The sequence below is a fragment of the Exophiala viscosa genome (genome assembly GCF_022695815.1).
Source record: "Exophiala viscosa unplaced genomic scaffold EDD37scaffold_5, whole genome shotgun sequence".
Lineage (NCBI taxonomy): Eukaryota > Fungi > Ascomycota > Eurotiomycetes > Chaetothyriales > Herpotrichiellaceae > Exophiala > Exophiala viscosa.
The window spans coordinates 657,219-674,170 of NW_026944357.1; the positions used below are offsets into that span (position 1 = coordinate 657,219).

The following is a 16,952-nucleotide window of genomic DNA, read 5'->3' on the forward strand; positions in this document are numbered from 1 at the left end:
CTGAAGAGCGGAAAACTGGAGCCCAAACGACATGAATCTAGAACGGATCGTTCGTCATTCCCTTCATGCCGCTGCAGGTCCGCCAGTTGCCAACTTTAGATCCCTATGCAATCGGAGCCCCTACCTATACTGACAGATCTTGGGTAAGGATATGCAGAATTATATTGCGCCTAGGGTTTGGCAATAACAGCAAAAAATAGTGTACAATAACGTCCATCACTGGGGATGCAATTGATTGCGTCGCCTGTTTGTCCGCTTTGTCTCATTGCCGCTGTCATTTTGAGTAGCTTTCCCAGTCCCGTTCCTGATTCCAACAAGCAATAAAATCCGACATGTAAAGTCTTTAGAAGCCTGATCGCTTGGCCGGTAGCAAAGGATTGTGCAGGGGATGGAGGTTGGGAGAAGTGAGAAGTAGTTGGGTTAAGATTTCTACCCTGAACTCGTCGCGCAAGGCTGTAATTGAGCTTAGAGCAGCGTCACCATTTTACCTGGTTAGGCGGCGGTTCGGTGCCAGATTCCCCGAGGATCCAGCTTGGCAACACGTTGCTTCATTGCGACTGCACTTGGGACTTCCGTATTGCTGCATGGCATTGACATAACAAAGACACCCTCCAAGCAATTAAAAAAGTCCGCTGTTTGCAATAGCTACATTCTGTCTACCACTACCGCATAAATATTCAACATGGCCAAGAAGCCTGTCGCATCTTCCGCTGCAGCGAAAAGCAGCACCCCCGTTGCCGCATCTAAACCACCTCCAGCCGGTCGTACTGCCTCTGGTTCCGTTTCCACAGCTTCCACTCCTGCATCAAGGCCCGCACCCCAAAGCTCATTATCACCACGATCGTCACCCCAGGAAATCATTGTCCATGTCTGGAATAGATACCTTCAAGATACCCCCTCGCGGACGATGTTGCTAGATGTCTTCATGGCTTGGCTAGTGGTTGTAGGAGGTATTCAGTTCTTATACTGCGTTGTGGCAGGCAACTTTGTACAGAGCCACCCGTCGTCCTGGATAGTTCAATGCTAACATGTGAGACAGCCTTTCAATGCTTTCCTATCCGGTTTCTCGGCCGCGGTTGGCCAGTTTGTCCTAACGGCGTCCTTGCGAATGCAGACATCTGAAAGACCTCCGGCTGGAGCATCGACCGCAGCGAAGAAGACCACCAGCAAGACTATTGACGCTGTGAGTGGGGAGTTGGTGGAGAGTGGGAAGGTCAGCACCGAGCGAGCTTTTGCGGATTATGTGTTTGGAAGTCTAATACTCCATGGATTCTGTGTGAACTTTATCAACTGAAAGAGATGGGCTGTCTCCCAAATGATGAGGTCAAGTGGGAAAAGTGAGTGGCCATACTTGCTGGGCAAGGACGGAATCTGCCAGGCCCCGTGGACGGTGTTTGGACACGATTCAAAGACCCAATGAATCCCAACCGCAGCAAGTGGCATATCATTCAATGCTACGAAGCACATTCATTTTCGGTCGATGCAAGAACTCTGCCAGATGAAGCGCAAAGCATTGGCCTGTTCCAACCTGACTCAGAGAAGTCTATGCATCTACTACACTGGCTATGACTTGGCTCTTGTATTCTAAAACCATTCCAGCGACCTTTGAGAGCGAACCGATACGGTGCAGCAAAAGAAAACCTGTACATTAGAGCCTGGGGGCGTTCAAGACGTGGAAAATTAAGGCTGTCTGAGTGCCAGGCCAAATAATGGTCAGAAAAAGAAAGCTAAACCTCTTTCGGTAATCACTTCATATTTCCTCTTTCGGCATGGCTTCACGAACCCCTTTCTTCCTTCACTGAACTCGTAGGAATTGGCAAGGCTATCTGCCATAGACTAGAGGCAGGGAGATACCTAAAAAGAGGTCCCTGTGCATCGTACCATGGTGACATCCTGCTCAGCTGACCACAGTCGGCGACCAGTCATTCGAACAATAAACGGTAAGCAACATGAAACACCGCCCCTGGAAGCGTTTCACCATGCGCTCGACCTGAGGTAGTGCCTTACACACAAAGCACGGCGATACCACTCGCCTCCTTGCTGGTTTCGAGGAGTAAGCAGCATATGAATAAATCTGCTCTGTACCAGCATTCTCTCTGAGACTTTGCGTGACACTTATCCAAGATGTGGCGAGAGATGAGATTATCATTCAATATATTCGCCTTTATCACTGTCGCCTCGGCGCACCAGGATATCTTACAACCCATCACCACAAACTACGCTCCATGGACACATCAGCCAGTTTGCACAGAGCATCTTGACGCCATCGACAGTCCGTTATGCGTATATACGAATGCAACATTCAGCAACGGGCGAGGAATCTCCATCTTCACCACGCCACAGATCGCAGAAGAAGTGGCCGAACTCCTTCCATTGCAAGACCCAGCAATCCTCGCCAGTCATGGCGTCAATCCAGACGAGGGTCCATGGCACGTCCGAGAGCTGCCAGGAAAAGGCATGGGCGTTCTGGCGAAGCACGACCTCCACAGAGGCGACCGCATCACTGCGTACACGCCCTGCCTTCTTGCTCACATGGAGAACGTCCTGTCCACACCGGAGCGCGAGAAGTTCTGGCGAATCGCCATCGATCAACTTCCTTGCCACAGTAAAGAGCACTATCTGAGTCTGGCGACAATCTACGGCGACCCAAGCGTCGTGAACCAAGACGTGGTGAAAGCCAATGCTTTCGAAATGCAGCTTGGCGGCCAGATGCATCTTGCGGTCTTCCCTGAGACGTCACGAATGAACCATGCATGCTCGCCCAAGTACACATCCTTTCCGACCTGACCAAGATCGTTGTCCTAACAATCCGCAGTGCCCAGTATTACCTCGAACCAAGTCTATTGGCGCATTTTGTTCATGCAGCGAGGGATATCTCGAAAGACGAGGAGATCACAATCTCCTACGCACCGCCTATGCAACCTCACAGGGCTCGTCAACATTATTTACTCGACGCCTTCCATTTCACATGTACTTGTTCACGGTGTCGCAATGGCAAGGCATCGGACATGGCTCTAGAGGAGATCGATAATCTCCAATCTAGCCTTGGGGATTGGAGTGCCGATTCGACGGCCAGCGTAAAGAATGCGGAGGCCTTGATACGAAAGTACAAGGAAGAAGGGCTGGATGCCTTCCTCGATACAGCGTACGGCCATGCCGCGCTGACGTATAATGCTGTCGGGAGTGTCCGGGGGACTGAGAAGTACGCCAAGTTGGCGGCTGAGGCGGTAACTTTCAAATATGGACCGTCTGCAGCGGAGCTAGACATGTGGAGGGAGTTGGAAAGCAAGCCGCAGCGCCATTCTAGCTGGCGGCGGAGGAAGTCCATAGGTTAGCAACTTGCGTGGCCTTTGTTGGTGGTTTCAGTGATCCTTGCTTCTTATTATATTATGCGTACAACATTTGGCTCGGGGTCGATGTCACGATTCACTGTGGCCTATGGTCACTCGCTATACTACCGAGTCCATGGGGTGCTTGTCCAACGAAGGCTCTGCGGTGCCAACACGAGTGTGGGGGCGTTGAGACTGTCGGTCTATGTTCCGCAGGGTCATTGCTTCGTCCCATTCAGCTTCAAAACCACCCTTCAACTCCATAACCCGCATAATATCGAGAGCCTCTTCGGTCGTCTTCCGTCGCTGCACATAAGCTGTCATGTATCTCCGCCAGGCGTCGTGTTTGTCCATTGATAGTACACGATCAGGATGGGGTCGATCACCGACCGATCCTCCCAGTCTGGGTGAAACATCATCAGTCGTCGATCTCCATGGTCGTACAGTAGGTTCATCCTTCGCCTGAGACGTTTGATTAGTATGCTCAGCCATGAAAGATTTCTCGCTTCCGTCTTGGACATGCTGCTGCACTTTGCGCAGGACTTGCTGAACGAGCTTGAACACATACGGTGGGTAATATTGAGGATTTCCACCCAGCATTTTGTTCTTGAAGTACTCATTTTGAATTGACGCGATGAAAAGGATCTTGTCGTAGATCTCGTATAAGCCCCATGTGACGATGAACAGGAGGAACACATTTCTGTGGGAGACACCGCTAGTTTCCACGTTATCAAGCCACAGAAACAGGAGGTATAACCCGAATCCAACATTGAACAGTGTCACCGCCAGAGTCAGTAGATTCCTTGACAGCGCGATGACCTTTCCAGCAGTGATTGCGCTTTCAAGGGGTAATTTTGAGATTTGATCATTATCATGCAATGCTTGACTCATCTCGAGCATCTGGTCCTGTAGCAGTGAAGGATGCACCCCCATTTTGATCAGATCCCAGTCTGGAGATGGCCCCCGACTGAGCCAAAGTCTGATCTGGACCGGAGTATTCAGCATTCCCACAAACTGGTATTGCCCTGTCGCAGCGATAACGGACATGATGCCCAAGAACATGCTCGACACACAAAAGCCTCTCGCTGTCCAATGGACAGCATCCATGTTCGGCAGTTGCAATGCACTCAGACCGACACTCGCAAAAATGGCGCCCTGTGCATGGAAATCAGATATATCACAGAAGTTGTATGGTCACCTACGGCAACTGCGATTGCATTAGATGAAGCAAGGTGCGATTCCTTCCAGGCCAGAACCTCCTCGTCTGTCCACATGTTGATGTTCCACTGAGTGTCCTGTAAAGCGTCTGTGTTCACCAGGCTCGAAAGAAACAGAAAATCGCCCCATATTGATCCAAACCGCTGTGAACGGTAGTTGGAGCTCAAGGACATGAGAGTTGCGAACCACTTTTGAGCAAAGTCGTTGTAAACCCTGAACCATTCGCGGAAAGATGCTTTCGTGGCGAAAGGCATTGTCACTACAGGTAGTGTCGGGGATAACAACGTCTACATATGAGCCAAGAGAGTAAACGCAGCAGGCTCACGTCTGTTTGTCGTTGAAGAAGGACTGAAACGATTTCAACAAGATTTCCCTCTGTTTCTGCAGCAGGTCATGGGCGTCAGCGAACAAGTGGTTGAGATCTGGCATGCGCGAGAGGAGGAGAGATTAGTCGTGCATTTGAAAAAGGAATGGGTGCGGCTGAACAGAAGGCAAACGCTTGATGTATGATGTATGATGCACGCTGCCCAGCCCTGAGGCTTGCAACCTGGGCGCTAGATGACCTCCTTGAGTCGCGACAGGCGCCACGCATTACAGCAAAAGGACAAATCTTGTTCCCTCAAGCTAAACCGTATCTCGCGATCGCGAGTCGATAACAAAGATAACGAGACGCACTTGCAGTCTGCAGGATGAGGTAATAACAAGCGCGTTCGGTTAATGAATGGGGAAAAGTGGTAAGGGCAGAACGGCAAGCCCGAGTATAGAGTGCGAAACCCGGAGAATCAATGTTCCATCCCTATGTTGCACTGTACAGTGTACACACATCTCACACGGAGGTAAAGGTGACCCGCATCCAGCGAGTATTGTAAACATATCTTTAGGAAGTGGTAGGTATACTGGGCACCCACTAGGTGGTATGTATCTTGGTTGGTAGCTCGCACTACTCAGTCTCTGCATATCTCGTGGGTGGTGGCATGGCTCAATAATGGGAATCGTCATACGCCAGTGAGCGGACTCATCCGTTCTATGGGGAGACTGGAAAGCAAGGTCGAGGTAAGCCTAAGGAGCCCACAGCGCCATGAGCACAGCGCGACAAGAGAGCGGAGAGTGTTGAGTTTGGTGCACTGCGCCAACCTCCGAACAGCAACTTTGATGTTTTGGTCCTCTGCTGATAACAGCGCAAGTGTAGACCAATCGCTCTCCTCCGTATGTAACCATGAGTCTTCTATTTCGAAACGTATATCCAAGAATCTTGTCTCCCAACAAGTCAAACCCTTAATGAAGGGTCGACGACAACATGCTCGACATCCATGTACATGACTGACGAATGAGGTTCCCTGATATCTCCTTCATGATGGGCTCAGATTTCCAAATCCAGTTGATTCGACTCATGGTGATGGCTCCCGGCTATCCTACACTCTGGATAAGTCTGCTGCTCATGACCGTAGCTTTCGTTTATGTGAGTCCCGGGTTTCCTCATTCGCACATCCCCAGTAGAGACTTCGTTACTAAATCACCGCCCAGTGTGAAGGATCCAGGACGAATGTTCCCAAAATCCCCGGCTTGCCCATGGCACCGGGTTCGCGCCCTTTCACGGGGCACCTGTCGTACCTCGGGGGCCGCCGCAAGGAGAATGACGCGACGGTGTTTTCGCGCTGGGCACGCCAGCTCTCGACTCCGATCTTCCAGCTACGGTTGGGTTCGCGGCGGGCCGTCGTCCTGAACGACTTTGCCTCTGTCAAAGGGGTCTTCCTCGGCCACAGCAATGCCCTGATCAACCGTCCTCCGCAGCCGGGCTTTTCAGACATGTTGGGGCTGGATCCAACGGGGAGCCCTATGACGGAGAGTGTGCGGCGATGTCGACAGGCTATCATGAGGGCACTGGGCAAGCCCAAATGGCCCGGATATTACACGACGCTGGAACCTACGAGCCGGGCCTTGATCGCCAAAGCCTACCGTCGTGGAGAGAACGGAGTCCAACCCGTCGACATCTGGCACCCTCTCGTGAGCATCATGTTCGATCTCGCCATGGCTCTGACGTACGGGGCCAGGCTGTCCGACCTGGATGACGAATTCAGCTCCACCTTCCTCGAGGCTCTCAACACCATCACGGCCATCCGGAACACGACCCGATACTACCGCCACTACGTACCCCTGTTGCGCATGTGGCCAGAGAGCGGCAGCGAGATCAAGAGGGCCGACCGGGTCAGGAGAGCGAGGGTCAAGTACCTATACGAGCTGTACCAGAAGCGTGTCTCCGAAAGGGGTGAGGTCGTCAACTGCGTCATCCAGAGCCTCGGCGCCGACAAGCTCACCGACGAAGAGATCCACGCCAGTTGCATGGCGGTGTTGCAGGCCGCACCCGAAACCGTGGCGGGCGGCGTGTACCAAGCCGTGGGCTGGCTTTGTAGCCCCGATGGCTTCGAGTACCAAGGGAGAGCGTTGGCCGAGATCCTCGACTTCTACGGGGGCAGCCGAGACAAGGCGTGGAATGAGGCCTTCAAGGATGATGTCCCAATCATTGCCAGCTTGACCAAGGAGACACTGCGCTACTTCCCGCCGAGCCCGTTCGGCTTGCCCCGGGAGACCGTCTCCGATGTGCCGTTGAAGTTTGCCCAGACCGAGTGGAAGATCCCTGGAGAAGTCACCGTCTATATGAACACTCAGGAAGCCAATCTCGACGAGTCCTGGTACGGCGCAGATGCGAAGGTTTTCAAGCCGGACCGCTTCTTGGGGGATGATTCCAGTCTCCCCCATCTCGCATTTGGCGCCGGGAGCAGGATTTGCCCGGCCATGGCAATTGGAAACCGAATCACGAACGCGTTGCTGGTGAGACTCCTGCTCGCCTTTGAGATGAGACAAGCCCAGGATGGCACGGCGCCGAAGCCATCGCTCGATTGGAAAGACTGGTCAGATATGCACGATAGTCTCGTCACGATCCCGCGGTCGTTCGGCTGCTATTTTGTTGCGAGAGATCCACGTTGGTTGAACAGCATACTCGGCGACAGCGGCATTACGGCCTCGATGTTGTGATCGTGGATCCTTTGTAGTCTGGTGTCATGCCCTTTGAAAACAACCAAGTCGACCCAATAGACGGCCACCCTAGTACCAATGAGAAGTGTCTCCTAGCCCGACCAAGCGTGGCAGCCAAGACCACATACACACCAATGCCGCTGCATCCTCGCCTGAGAGACAGTAATAAGGTAGAACGTGTGGGATGAAATAGGCGATAAACTGTACGGAGTATGTGGGAACTTCCCCTTCGGCCTCCGCGCCGATTAGAGGTGGATGGCGGGTCCTTCACCGGGAGCCATGATACGAGATGGATAAGTCTTTGCTCGTACATTTGTCTTCCGCGTTTGATCATCATCCAACACATGACAAGTAACCCGACACTTCTTCTCCCCACCACAGCAACCATCCCTTTCACCTTGAGGCCAGAAAGGCAACGGCGCATCTCATTATGAGAGCGCACCGGGCCACAGCCATTCCATGCTCGCTCCAGCAATCCGATCATCCCAGCATTCTGTAGCACATTCTAGACCGAGCGTCCTCCGCCCTCTCCGAGGATGTCTACGATTACCACCACAGACATCAGTACTATCTAGACACAATCGACAACCTCCTACACGTTCATGCTCATTCCCGGTGGAACAATACCTCAACCTACGCGCGTTCAGTGCCACGACAGCCTACCAACGAACCCGGTACCTCATCTCCGAAGGCCGCACGACGAATCCAACAAAAGACGACAACACTTCGAACCATCCGGCCCCTTCCCCGTTCTACTTCGAGACAGGCTATTCCATCTTCGCAAAGCGACCCTCCCGTCCGTTCCCACCACCATTCGTATCTCCCCCTTCAGGCTCCTTCTCTGAACCTCTTACACAACACAACCCCCCCCGCGGCCGACGCCCGTACGTCAACGGCCAACCACTCCGAGGCGTCACAAACGGCGACGATGCAATCATAATTGGCGATGCTAACTTCATCGCGGTCGATGACGGCGTCGGCGCCTGGGCACAGAAAGAAAGAGGCCACGCAGCCCTTTGGTCCAGACTTATAGCACATTTCTGGGCCATCGAGGTGGAAAAGTCCTTCCAGAAAGAAGACGTAGACATTTCAGACCTGGACCCCATCCAGAGTCTAGAAGAGGCGTATGCTCAAACCAAAGCGGCTCTCAAGGGTACTCTAAAGGACGAGGACATAGCGAAAGACGACAGGGAACCCGCGAAGCCGCCCCCAGAGAATAAGGATGGCGAGCCCAAAGTCGAACCGCCTGGTGAGAACGACATCCTAGGCACCACGACCGCCTCGTCTGCCCTGCTTCACTACAAATCCTCCGGTTCATCGCCACAGCCCGTCATCCTCGCCACAACGCTAGGCGACTGCAAGGTACTCATCATCCGGCCTTCAGACAAATCCGTCCTGTACCGCTCCAAAGAACAGTGGCATTGGTTCGACTGCCCTCGCCAGCTCGGCACGAACTCTCCCGATACGCCGCTCGACAACGCCGTCACTGACACTGTCGACATCGAGCCAGGCGACGTCGTGGCGGTCCTCAGCGACGGCGTCACCGACAATCTATGGGAGCACGAGATCGGCGACACTATTTCCCAGTGCGTCGAGAAGTGGACCTCAGGTCAAGACGAGGCCAAAGATGGAATCGTCTACGTTGCACGCACACTCATGAACGCCGCACGCGAGGTCGCCGAAGACCCCAACGCCGAGTCACCCTACATGGAGCGCGCGTTTGACGAAGGTATCGCCGCAGAAGGTGGCAAATTGGACGATATCAGTGTCGTGCTCGGGATATGTCGGAAGAAAGAGTAGCATCTACGACACGGACGTCATGTTTGCCTGGCACAACGGGGCCAAGATATCATCCAATCTAATGAAAAGCAACTTGCACTGGTTTGTTTGAGCGATGGGGAAAGCAACTGGATTTTGGATTGGATTTGATTGGGTGTTCTGGAGTGTACTCTTGGGAACCACAGTGGGAACTGTAAAAGGGCGTACAGTGGAATTTGAACTGTTTTGCACAATGAGTATGATGTAGGCGAACATGATACCAGACTTTTATGATCACAACTCTTCCAGATGAGAAATGAATTCCGCATCTCGTCCGTTAATAACCACTCACCTAATCTCGTGCCATCATCTGCTGTGGAGATGCGCAGCCGCTCACCACAAAATAATACAACCAGCCTCCATACTCTCCAATTGACAAGGCCAGTCTCTTCTCTCTTGCGAAAGTGCGGAGGACGTTCCTGAGGTCTTGCTGTGACGCTTTGCACTAGGCTCCCACACTTTGCACTTCCGGCCAGCAAATGCGCAGAAACATCCTCGTGTCAACGTTCAGATCCGATCACCTCGCTCCGGAGCAGTGTTCTTGTCGTCTAGAGTCTAATTGCATACTTGGTGGAAGTTGTCGCAAGATCTCATTGAGATCTACCCCAACTCATGCTCTTCGGAGGCACTGCGAAGCAGATCGACTTTATGATAATGTGTCGTGAAAATGTAGCTAGCTATATAGCCCATCAAATGTGCCGTCAACGATCGCGGAAAAGGGCCTGAGCATGCTGAGTTTGAACACATGTTGAGTTCAATCTAACTGTCCGTAAGTCTGGTATCGTGCTTTTCCCGCTCAATGATCAACCACTAAATCTGAATCTCGTCGCTTCCAGCCTGCCAAGTCCTTCTCTAGGCGCCACGTTCCTCCTCCGATATGAATTTGTAAAGTCTTGCAACAGCACACGAACTTTTCGTGGCTCGTTCTGCTGCAGCTTGTCGCTGATGCCTTTCATAAGTCGATTAGCTTCGGCAGGTTTCAACGTTCCCGCCGGCAGTAGTTGCAATGTGCCCTGGACCCATTGAGCTGCAGGCTCTGGTGCCAGATTGAACAATGACAGTAGCACTCCAGACGCATCAGGGAAACAGTCCTCGGGGAAACTGAACATCATGCCTGTCAGAACTCGATGAACAAGTTGTTGTCCGGTACTGTTCAGGACCTGTTTGACTGCAGCTTGAATCTGCGCGGGATTCGAAGCAGTAGGTTCACCATTGGGACCGTTAAGAAGCGAGATAGGTGGCTTGTCAAAACCAAAGTCTAAGAAGTCTCGCAGGAAATGTAGTGAAGCTTGAATCGGCTCCAAGGACTGCAGAGTAAGCGCCGTCAAGCAGGCCTGCACCATAGGGAGGGAGAGGTTGGAAGTAATTGTTTTGTTTGGATAGAACCGAATTGCATCCGAGGCCAGACGGAAGAAATCTTCAATGACATCCGGAAGCTCAACTGGCTGCAGCTCGTTCAGGATCTTGAAGAAAACTGTTGCTTGTTGAGCAAAGAACCGGAAGATGTTGTCGCTAGTTGACTCATCCACAAATTCGGCGCCATAGGAAAATTCCCGAATGACTGCATCGGTTGCCCAAAGAAAGCAGCCTTGCCGTGACGCTTCGAACCCTTCGGCAATGCTTGATGCTAGTGTGCCCAACAACGGAGCGGTCGCAGTCCGGTAGGATATGACCATCACCCGCCAACATTTGCAAACACGTTCTAGGATCGGTATGGATCGAGTGAAGTGCTTAGCAATGCCGGAAAGAGCTGGGAGTATTTCCTGGCAATATTTCACCGCCGGATTTGGCTCGTTCGGGGAGACATATGGTTGTACCCATTCGAAGAAGATGGTCATCAGCCCTAAATAGTCAGCAACAGTCTTCTCAGAATCTTCGTCCTTGGCTTGTGAAGCCAACTGGATCACTCGGTTCATGACAGGATCGCAGAACATTTTGAGTGTCTCGTAGATCTTCCCGACCGGCTGAACTGCAACAACTGCTGCAACCCCTTCGGTGACCTCTTCCTGGCTTGAGGGTTTTAGTTTGTCGATGACACTCTCGTAGAAGTGGTGCAGTTGTGGTATGTGGTCACCCAACAGTTTCTGGCAATCGGTGCCTAAGAATTTGAAGGCCAACGCCGATGCCTGAACGACCTCCAGAGATTCATGACTGAATCCAGATATGACATAGTTGAGTTGTGCCTCAAGCGTCTCCGGATGCTGTGCAGTCCATTCAGTGTAGCGTGCCAGAGCCATGATTGCCTGGAATTTGAGCTTCTCATGGTTTGGTATCGTTGTGATAAGAGGGATGAATTGAGGAAGCACTGAGCTTTCTTCCGCATTCACCATGCGGCCCATTGCTCTCAAACTGAATAAAGGTGCTTCCAGTTCTTGCCAATGTGGGACGTTTGTGTCTGTTGCTTGTGAAGCATACTGCTGGCCCCAGCTCTGAATCAACGTAAAGGCTTTGGAGAGACATTGTGTCACGCCAATGACCTCACAACAATCTTTCAGGACGTCACCCATGTTGTGTCTGAAGCCGCGAAATTTCTCCTCTTGTTCCCGGTCCCCATCGAAAAGATCGTTTTCATTGCCATCTTCTGGCGTCGGGAACTCGAGATGTTTGATCATAACGTCGACCAGTCTCGAATATAGGTCTGCGAGAGCGGCTCTCGCAGGCATGTACTTTTCCAGGGTAATACACTGTTTGAGTTCGTACCAGAACACAAACGTGATTGAAATCGCTTCACGGTCTTTATCAAGCATACAACATTCCAGAACACACTCGACGAGATCTCGAAACTCTCCTGGTAGACGGGCGATGAGCACAACCCACGCTTCTCCGGCCTCTGCGAATAGTCTCGTGATGCCTTTCATCAAGTCATTGTCTTCTGTAGCAGCGCTTTGCTGAATCATCGGCCGCAGACGGATTATTCGTGGATAAAGAATCTTGATAACGCTGAGTGATTCATCGACATCTCGGGTATCTCGGAACATAGTGCATAGACAATCCACCGCGGCTTCGAAGGAGTCGCTATCGTTGATGGCGTCTATGATCTCGTTCAGCAGGGGAGAGTTCACAACGTCAATGGTCGGTATCTCGCGTAGCCAGGACGCAATGCAGGAGTACAGGCGAGGGTTGTGCGTTGCTTGTGCTGCAACACCGTGAGTAGCCACACCAGAACGAGGGTTGGTGTCACTTACATGATGATTGCGTATAGGAGACTAAAAGACTTAGGACCTGTGCGGAGTTATCCTCAAGGAGTTCCTTTGTCCTGTCGGCAAGTTCCTCTTCCTATAATGAAATGCTGTATTAGACTGTGATCGGTGGCCAGGAAGGTGTTGCTGCAAAGCCGAGCATCAGATGTGGCGTGGTCGAACATACTGAAAGGTTGATTCTGCGGCCTTCTGTGACCTCTTCTGGTAGGATTCGCAGGAAGTCGAGTAGACAATCTCCGCCCTCACTACTATTACCAACAGCCGAACCCACTGTATTCAGAACGTCTTTCCAAGTTGTCATCTGTATAGCCAAGATCGCCAGGCATACACATATTTGTGTTCGGATCGGCCGCGGACCACTGATATATAGCTGTAGGAGGGAGAGTAGTGAATCTCGAAGTGGCGTGAGAGCCTCTTGGGGGAGTTGATGAAGATCATATTGAATCTGGAACGATCAGTCTCAGGCTCCTGCGCATGTTTGTGTCTTCTGACCTTTCCCTTGAGTGTCATTGCAGCAAACAGCTTGGCCTCTACCGGCAGCGAAGAGTTCTGTAACATTGAATGTGTCGTGTTCCACGCTTCAGACTGCCGCCGAATCAGTATGGACTTCGAAGAGAGATATGTTTGAACAGACCGATTTCTGAAAGCTTTCAAGATATTCATGAGCAGCAGTCTTCTCGTCCCCGCCCACATTACTTTGCATCGTCGATAGCGCCGTAAGTACCGGCGTGAAGCCATCGGCGCCACCTGTGTTTGCCGCCATGGTGGCTGCGAGTGGGATGAGAGGGGTCGGATAATGGCTTGAAGCCTTGATCAGGGCGATATTGTAGGCCCTATCATCCGGAAAATGAGGTCGACAGGACTAAAGATCGACCAAGCAAGAAGGTGCGCTGCGCTTGAGACAGGAGTAAACAAAGGAGTGTTGTTGCGCTTGAAGGGTGAATGGTTTAGATGACCTCAGTTTGGAAGGATTCTTTTATGGTTTGGCGCAGTTGCCCACTTTGCAGCCAGCCAGCCTTTCCTCCGCATTTCCTTTCCAAAAGTCGATTGCTCTTGCGACAACCGCGAAATTTCTTTGTTGCAGCATACATCAAGCCAACCAACACGACGACCTTAGATCTCACACATTTGCGACGTTGAGAACGCAGTAATTTCAACCACAGACCAATTCAAAACTTCCGAACACGATGACGGGCCGCGGTGGTGGTGGTGGACGCAAAACTCTTCTTGCGCCCATTCATTTCATATTCAGTCTCCTACAAAAGCGATCAACGGTCTCAATATGGCTTTATGAAAACTTGCGCACGCGTATTGAGGGGAAGATCAGGGTTGGTGTCTGCGCCCGACCTCTGGAGGTGCAAGCTAACAGCCACGTAGGGATTTGACGAATTCATGAACCTTGTGATTGATGATGCGGTCGAGGTACAACTGGCCACAAGAGATGGTGCTGAAAAGAGAAGACAGCTAGGTAAGGCTCGGGACGAAGTTCTCAACCGGACTATGATGCTGATCAGAGTCTAGGACAAATATTGCTCAAAGGAGACAATGTCTCGCTCATACAGTCTTTGGATTGAGCAAAATGTTTTTTCCTCTACTACGGGATAAACAGTCAAAAAGTCTTTGGTCCAGCACGACGCACGAGAGCAGCTTCGAGGAAGCATAAAAGAAGTCGTGTTGTGGTGATATTTTGGCACGCAACGCTCACGTTTCAGCTACTACCACCTCATCGACCAACCAGTCGTTGTCGTCTACGGGGATGTTCTCTCCTGGTAACAGCATCTGCTGATGAAGAGCAAGTCCAACTAGGCAGCAGTTAGCCGTTGCCGTCAACGGTCAAGATGGGATTGACAGCTCACCCAGGTATGGCATTTTCCGCCGGGCTTCGCTGGAGTCAACAGCGTTCTTATAAGTCGAAAGATAGCGGTCATAGAATCCCTTGCCGTGGCCAAGACGTCGATGAGACCGATCGAAAGCTACTGCCGGCATGAACATGAGGTCAAGATTTGAGACTCCCTTCTGGTCATGCGTTGATTCATCCGAGACGCCGATCCCACCGAGCGCGTTCTCCCTCTGATCGACCGAGTCCTTCGAGAGTGACGGGATACCCCAGGCGTCGGGCTTCAATGACTGAAAATCATCCTTATTCCGAAGTTGCAACATGTCCATGACTTTCGACTTGGGCTCTCTTCCTGCATGTAGATATGGCACGAAGACAGACTTTCCGTCCTCAAAAGCCTGCAGCACGATATTGCCCGTAGATACCTCTTTGCCGGGCATTGACAAGAATATTGCTATTGATTTTGCATTCTGATAGGCCGGCATTTGTAGGACATGCTTCGTGATGATGGCCGCTTGCACCATCAGCTCCGAACTACTTCATCTTGTGGGGTGTCCTACACTGCCTTTCGACTTCTTCGGGCTCGAGCTTCTTGAGGCTTTCCTCAACACGCTTTCGCAGCGACGTTTTCTGCTCCCTAAGTGACATGGTCGACAATGACCGGACGTTCCATGCGTACGACCTGCCCTTCATCGAAGCTCGGGCGCTCTCATCATCAACAACGCTTTTGTAGTTATGGTGATGCCCACGAGCATATGCCAAAGGGATGAAGTAATGCTAATAGGCGTCCGTCAAGTGCCAGCCTTGCAGTATTATGATGATCCTCTGTGGTCTTTTCTATTTTTGCCGTTTCTTGCAGCACCCTGTAAACGACGAATCAGGGTCCCGGGTCAGCGGCGAAATTGCCCAGTCGGAGAATTGTGCTGCCCCTAAGGCTTAAACCAGCCGCAGCACGCCTCCGCCGCGTCAACTCCAGAAGACTCAGGGTGAGCAGCCTCCAAGATCAGCGACCCAGACTTGAAACAAACACAACCTGCAGTTCTCATATTGTTCACTCCCTCCATCACCCATCACTCCAAAGACATGCAACGATGATCCCATCAATACAGACTATCTTCGCCCTTTCACTAAGTCTAGCGACCACTCTCGTTGCCGCGGAGTATGATTCCACACTCGTGGGCACATGGACGACCAAGTCCAAAAAGGTCATAACTGGACCGGTACGTCGAAGAGTGCCTCTAAGTCTCTCGAACGCTCACTAATTCGCAATGCGACAGGGTTTCTACGACCCTGTCAACGATAAACTTATCGAGCCCGACCTCGCAGGAATCTCATACTCGTTCACCGACGATGGATTCTACGAAGAGGCTTACTATCGCGCCGTTTCAAATCGTAAGCCTCCCTCTTTGAGGCGTGTTAGGAACATTGACTAAGGTCTTGACAGCAACAACACCGAAATGCCCCTCCGCCGTCATGCAATGGCAGCACGGCACATACTCCCTCCCAGGCAACGGCAGCATAGTCCTGGAGCCCTTCGGCGTCGACGGCCGACAACTCACATCCTCGCCCTGCGAGTACTCCAACGCAATCTACATCCGCTACACGCAGTCCGAGCTGTTCAAATCCTATCAAGTCGAGACAGACCCTTACCACAACGTCCAGAGACTGAACCTGTATCAATTCGACGGCTCGCCCATGCAGCCCATGTACCTTGTCGCATCGCCCCCAGAGATGCTGCCCACACAAACGCTGAACCCGACAAGCTCGGCTAGCGCGACGAGCAAGAGTCGTGCCAAGAGAGCCGATGGAGGTGATGGGGACGATGCCGAGGAAATACTCAAGCCGATGAGCAAGAAGAATCTCAACTTTACACCACAGGAGCCTTACAATGCCGATCGTTGGTGGTGGGCCGGTGTAGGTCTGACTGCGATGGGCACCGTCATGTACATGATGCCGACGTCGTTGTGAGAAGGCAAATGGGGAGTACCACTTGCGTGGGATGACTATGAACTAGCAAGCGACGAAAAGATATTTGTTTCAAATTCAGCGTTCAGCTTACCCTGACAACTGCATCACACTTTAGCACAAATTCTTTTGGGCTGAAAGGTTTCGGGACGGAACAGGAACAGGAGCAAGGGCATTTCATTGGCGTATATGGCGTTTGCTTCTTGGCTTGGGCGCATGGACGGGTACAGCGCAATGCTCGAGCGAGGTCTCAGAGGGCAATGAGTTTGTAAATTGCAATTCAGAAAGGACAATGCACATTCTGTGCTGGAAGATGGCCCGGAGTTGGTGCTCAAGGACAGATGCAGTTGTTCCAGAAAACTGTGAGCCCGGAAAGGTGAAACATCACTGGTCTTCGTGTATTCTTCATACTGCGAATATATATCCATCATCATCATCATCATTCCTTCGCTCTCGTGGCATGATCGTGATGTTAAACGTCGTTCATCCTGAATCCCTCCTTCTTGAACTCTTCAGGGTCAGGAGTGGCAATGATGCGGCCATTGACTTTTC

General features: G+C 51.8%; 9 protein-coding genes across 9 annotated transcripts; 6 read left to right on the forward strand and 3 right to left on the reverse strand.

Moving 5' to 3' along the window:
- Window positions 1–561: 561 nt before the first annotated feature.
- Window positions 562–1,761, forward strand: EDD37DRAFT_630454 (dolichyl-diphosphooligosaccharide-protein glycosyltransferase). Its single transcript, XM_062816575.1, has 2 exons — window positions 562–988; window positions 1,040–1,761. The coding sequence occupies exons 1-2, from the start codon at window positions 683–685 to the stop codon at window positions 1,292–1,294; spliced, it is 561 nt and encodes a 186-aa protein (XP_062670088.1). The 5' UTR covers window positions 562–682; the 3' UTR covers window positions 1,295–1,761.
- Window positions 1,762–2,124: 363 nt separating this feature from the next.
- EDD37DRAFT_665783 (uncharacterized protein) lies at window positions 2,125–3,335 on the forward strand (the record flags this gene model as incomplete). The annotated part of the gene is made up of 2 exons (XM_062819258.1): window positions 2,125–2,765; window positions 2,816–3,335. 2 exons carry the CDS (start codon window positions 2,125–2,127, stop codon window positions 3,333–3,335), a joined length of 1,161 nt encoding a protein of 386 aa, XP_062670089.1.
- Window positions 3,336–3,412: 77 nt separating this feature from the next.
- Window positions 3,413–5,187, reverse strand: EDD37DRAFT_403940 (uncharacterized protein). The gene is made up of 2 exons (XM_062812364.1): window positions 4,532–5,187; window positions 3,413–4,484 (listed from the first exon to the last, which is right to left on the reverse strand). The coding sequence occupies exons 1-2, from the start codon at window positions 4,799–4,801 to the stop codon at window positions 3,450–3,452; spliced, it is 1,305 nt and encodes a 434-aa protein (XP_062670090.1). The 5' UTR covers window positions 4,802–5,187; the 3' UTR covers window positions 3,413–3,449.
- A 714-nt stretch (window positions 5,188–5,901) lies between these two features.
- EDD37DRAFT_609214 (cytochrome P450) lies at window positions 5,902–7,580 on the forward strand (the record flags this gene model as incomplete). Its single annotated transcript, XM_062815117.1, has 2 exons — window positions 5,902–6,006; window positions 6,072–7,580. 2 exons carry the CDS (start codon window positions 5,902–5,904, stop codon window positions 7,578–7,580), a joined length of 1,614 nt encoding a protein of 537 aa, XP_062670091.1.
- A 374-nt stretch (window positions 7,581–7,954) lies between these two features.
- EDD37DRAFT_630460 (uncharacterized protein) lies at window positions 7,955–9,657 on the forward strand. The gene has a single exon (XM_062816576.1). The coding sequence runs from the start codon at window positions 8,040–8,042 to the stop codon at window positions 9,378–9,380; it is 1,341 nt and encodes a 446-aa protein (XP_062670092.1). The 5' UTR covers window positions 7,955–8,039; the 3' UTR covers window positions 9,381–9,657.
- A 544-nt stretch (window positions 9,658–10,201) lies between these two features.
- EDD37DRAFT_650089 (armadillo-type protein) lies at window positions 10,202–13,361 on the reverse strand (the record flags this gene model as incomplete). The annotated part of the gene is made up of 5 exons (XM_062818206.1): window positions 10,202–12,534; window positions 12,584–12,674; window positions 12,765–13,043; window positions 13,091–13,183; window positions 13,233–13,361. The coding sequence occupies 5 exons, from the start codon at window positions 13,359–13,361 to the stop codon at window positions 10,202–10,204; spliced, it is 2,925 nt and encodes a 974-aa protein (XP_062670093.1).
- Window positions 13,362–13,785: 424 nt separating this feature from the next.
- EDD37DRAFT_563897 (small nuclear ribonucleoprotein E) lies at window positions 13,786–14,172 on the forward strand (the record flags this gene model as incomplete). Its single annotated transcript, XM_062813982.1, has 3 exons — window positions 13,786–13,926; window positions 13,976–14,066; window positions 14,120–14,172. The coding sequence occupies 3 exons, from the start codon at window positions 13,786–13,788 to the stop codon at window positions 14,170–14,172; spliced, it is 285 nt and encodes a 94-aa protein (XP_062670094.1).
- EDD37DRAFT_630469 (5-formyltetrahydrofolate cyclo-ligase) lies at window positions 14,116–15,363 on the reverse strand. The gene is made up of 3 exons (XM_062816577.1): window positions 14,996–15,363; window positions 14,455–14,949; window positions 14,116–14,400 (listed from the first exon to the last, which is right to left on the reverse strand). Exons 1-3 carry the CDS (start codon window positions 15,126–15,128, stop codon window positions 14,300–14,302), a joined length of 729 nt encoding a protein of 242 aa, XP_062670095.1. The 5' UTR covers window positions 15,129–15,363; the 3' UTR covers window positions 14,116–14,299.
- Window positions 15,344–16,783, forward strand: EDD37DRAFT_630470 (chaperone for protein-folding within the ER, fungal-domain-containing protein). The gene is made up of 3 exons (XM_062816578.1): window positions 15,344–15,655; window positions 15,713–15,827; window positions 15,880–16,783. Exons 1-3 carry the CDS (start codon window positions 15,527–15,529, stop codon window positions 16,401–16,403), a joined length of 768 nt encoding a protein of 255 aa, XP_062670096.1. The 5' UTR covers window positions 15,344–15,526; the 3' UTR covers window positions 16,404–16,783.
- Window positions 16,784–16,952: the final 169 nt, after the last annotated feature.

Bases quoted from the DNA above. Each gene is read 5' to 3' on its own strand.
- EDD37DRAFT_630469 (XM_062816577.1), bottom strand. From the start codon at position 15,128: ATGAAGGGCAGGTCGTACGCATGGAACGTCCGGTCATTGTCGACCATG. The intron at 14,950-14,995 runs GTAGGACACCCC...TGATGGTGCAAG, and splicing joins CGAAGAAGTCGAAAGGCAGT to CGGCCATCATCACGAAGCAT. The intron at 14,401-14,454 runs GTGAGCTGTCAA...ACTGCTGCCTAG, and splicing joins GCGGAAAATGCCATACCTGG to TTGGACTTGCTCTTCATCAG.
- EDD37DRAFT_630460 (XM_062816576.1), top strand. From the start codon at position 8,040: ATGCTCGCTCCAGCAATCCGATCATCCCAGCATTCTGTAGCACATTCT.
- EDD37DRAFT_630470 (XM_062816578.1), top strand. From the start codon at position 15,527: ATGATCCCATCAATACAGACTATCTTCGCCCTTTCACTAAGTCTAGCG. The intron at 15,656-15,712 runs GTACGTCGAAGA...GCAATGCGACAG, and splicing joins AAAAGGTCATAACTGGACCG to GGTTTCTACGACCCTGTCAA. The intron at 15,828-15,879 runs GTAAGCCTCCCT...AGGTCTTGACAG, and splicing joins CTATCGCGCCGTTTCAAATC to CAACAACACCGAAATGCCCC.
- EDD37DRAFT_403940 (XM_062812364.1), bottom strand. From the start codon at position 4,801: ATGCCTTTCGCCACGAAAGCATCTTTCCGCGAATGGTTCAGGGTTTAC. The intron at 4,485-4,531 runs GTAGGTGACCAT...TTCCATGCACAG, and splicing joins CTAATGCAATCGCAGTTGCC to GGCGCCATTTTTGCGAGTGT.
- EDD37DRAFT_630454 (XM_062816575.1), top strand. From the start codon at position 683: ATGGCCAAGAAGCCTGTCGCATCTTCCGCTGCAGCGAAAAGCAGCACC. The intron at 989-1,039 runs GTACAGAGCCAC...CATGTGAGACAG, and splicing joins GCGTTGTGGCAGGCAACTTT to CCTTTCAATGCTTTCCTATC.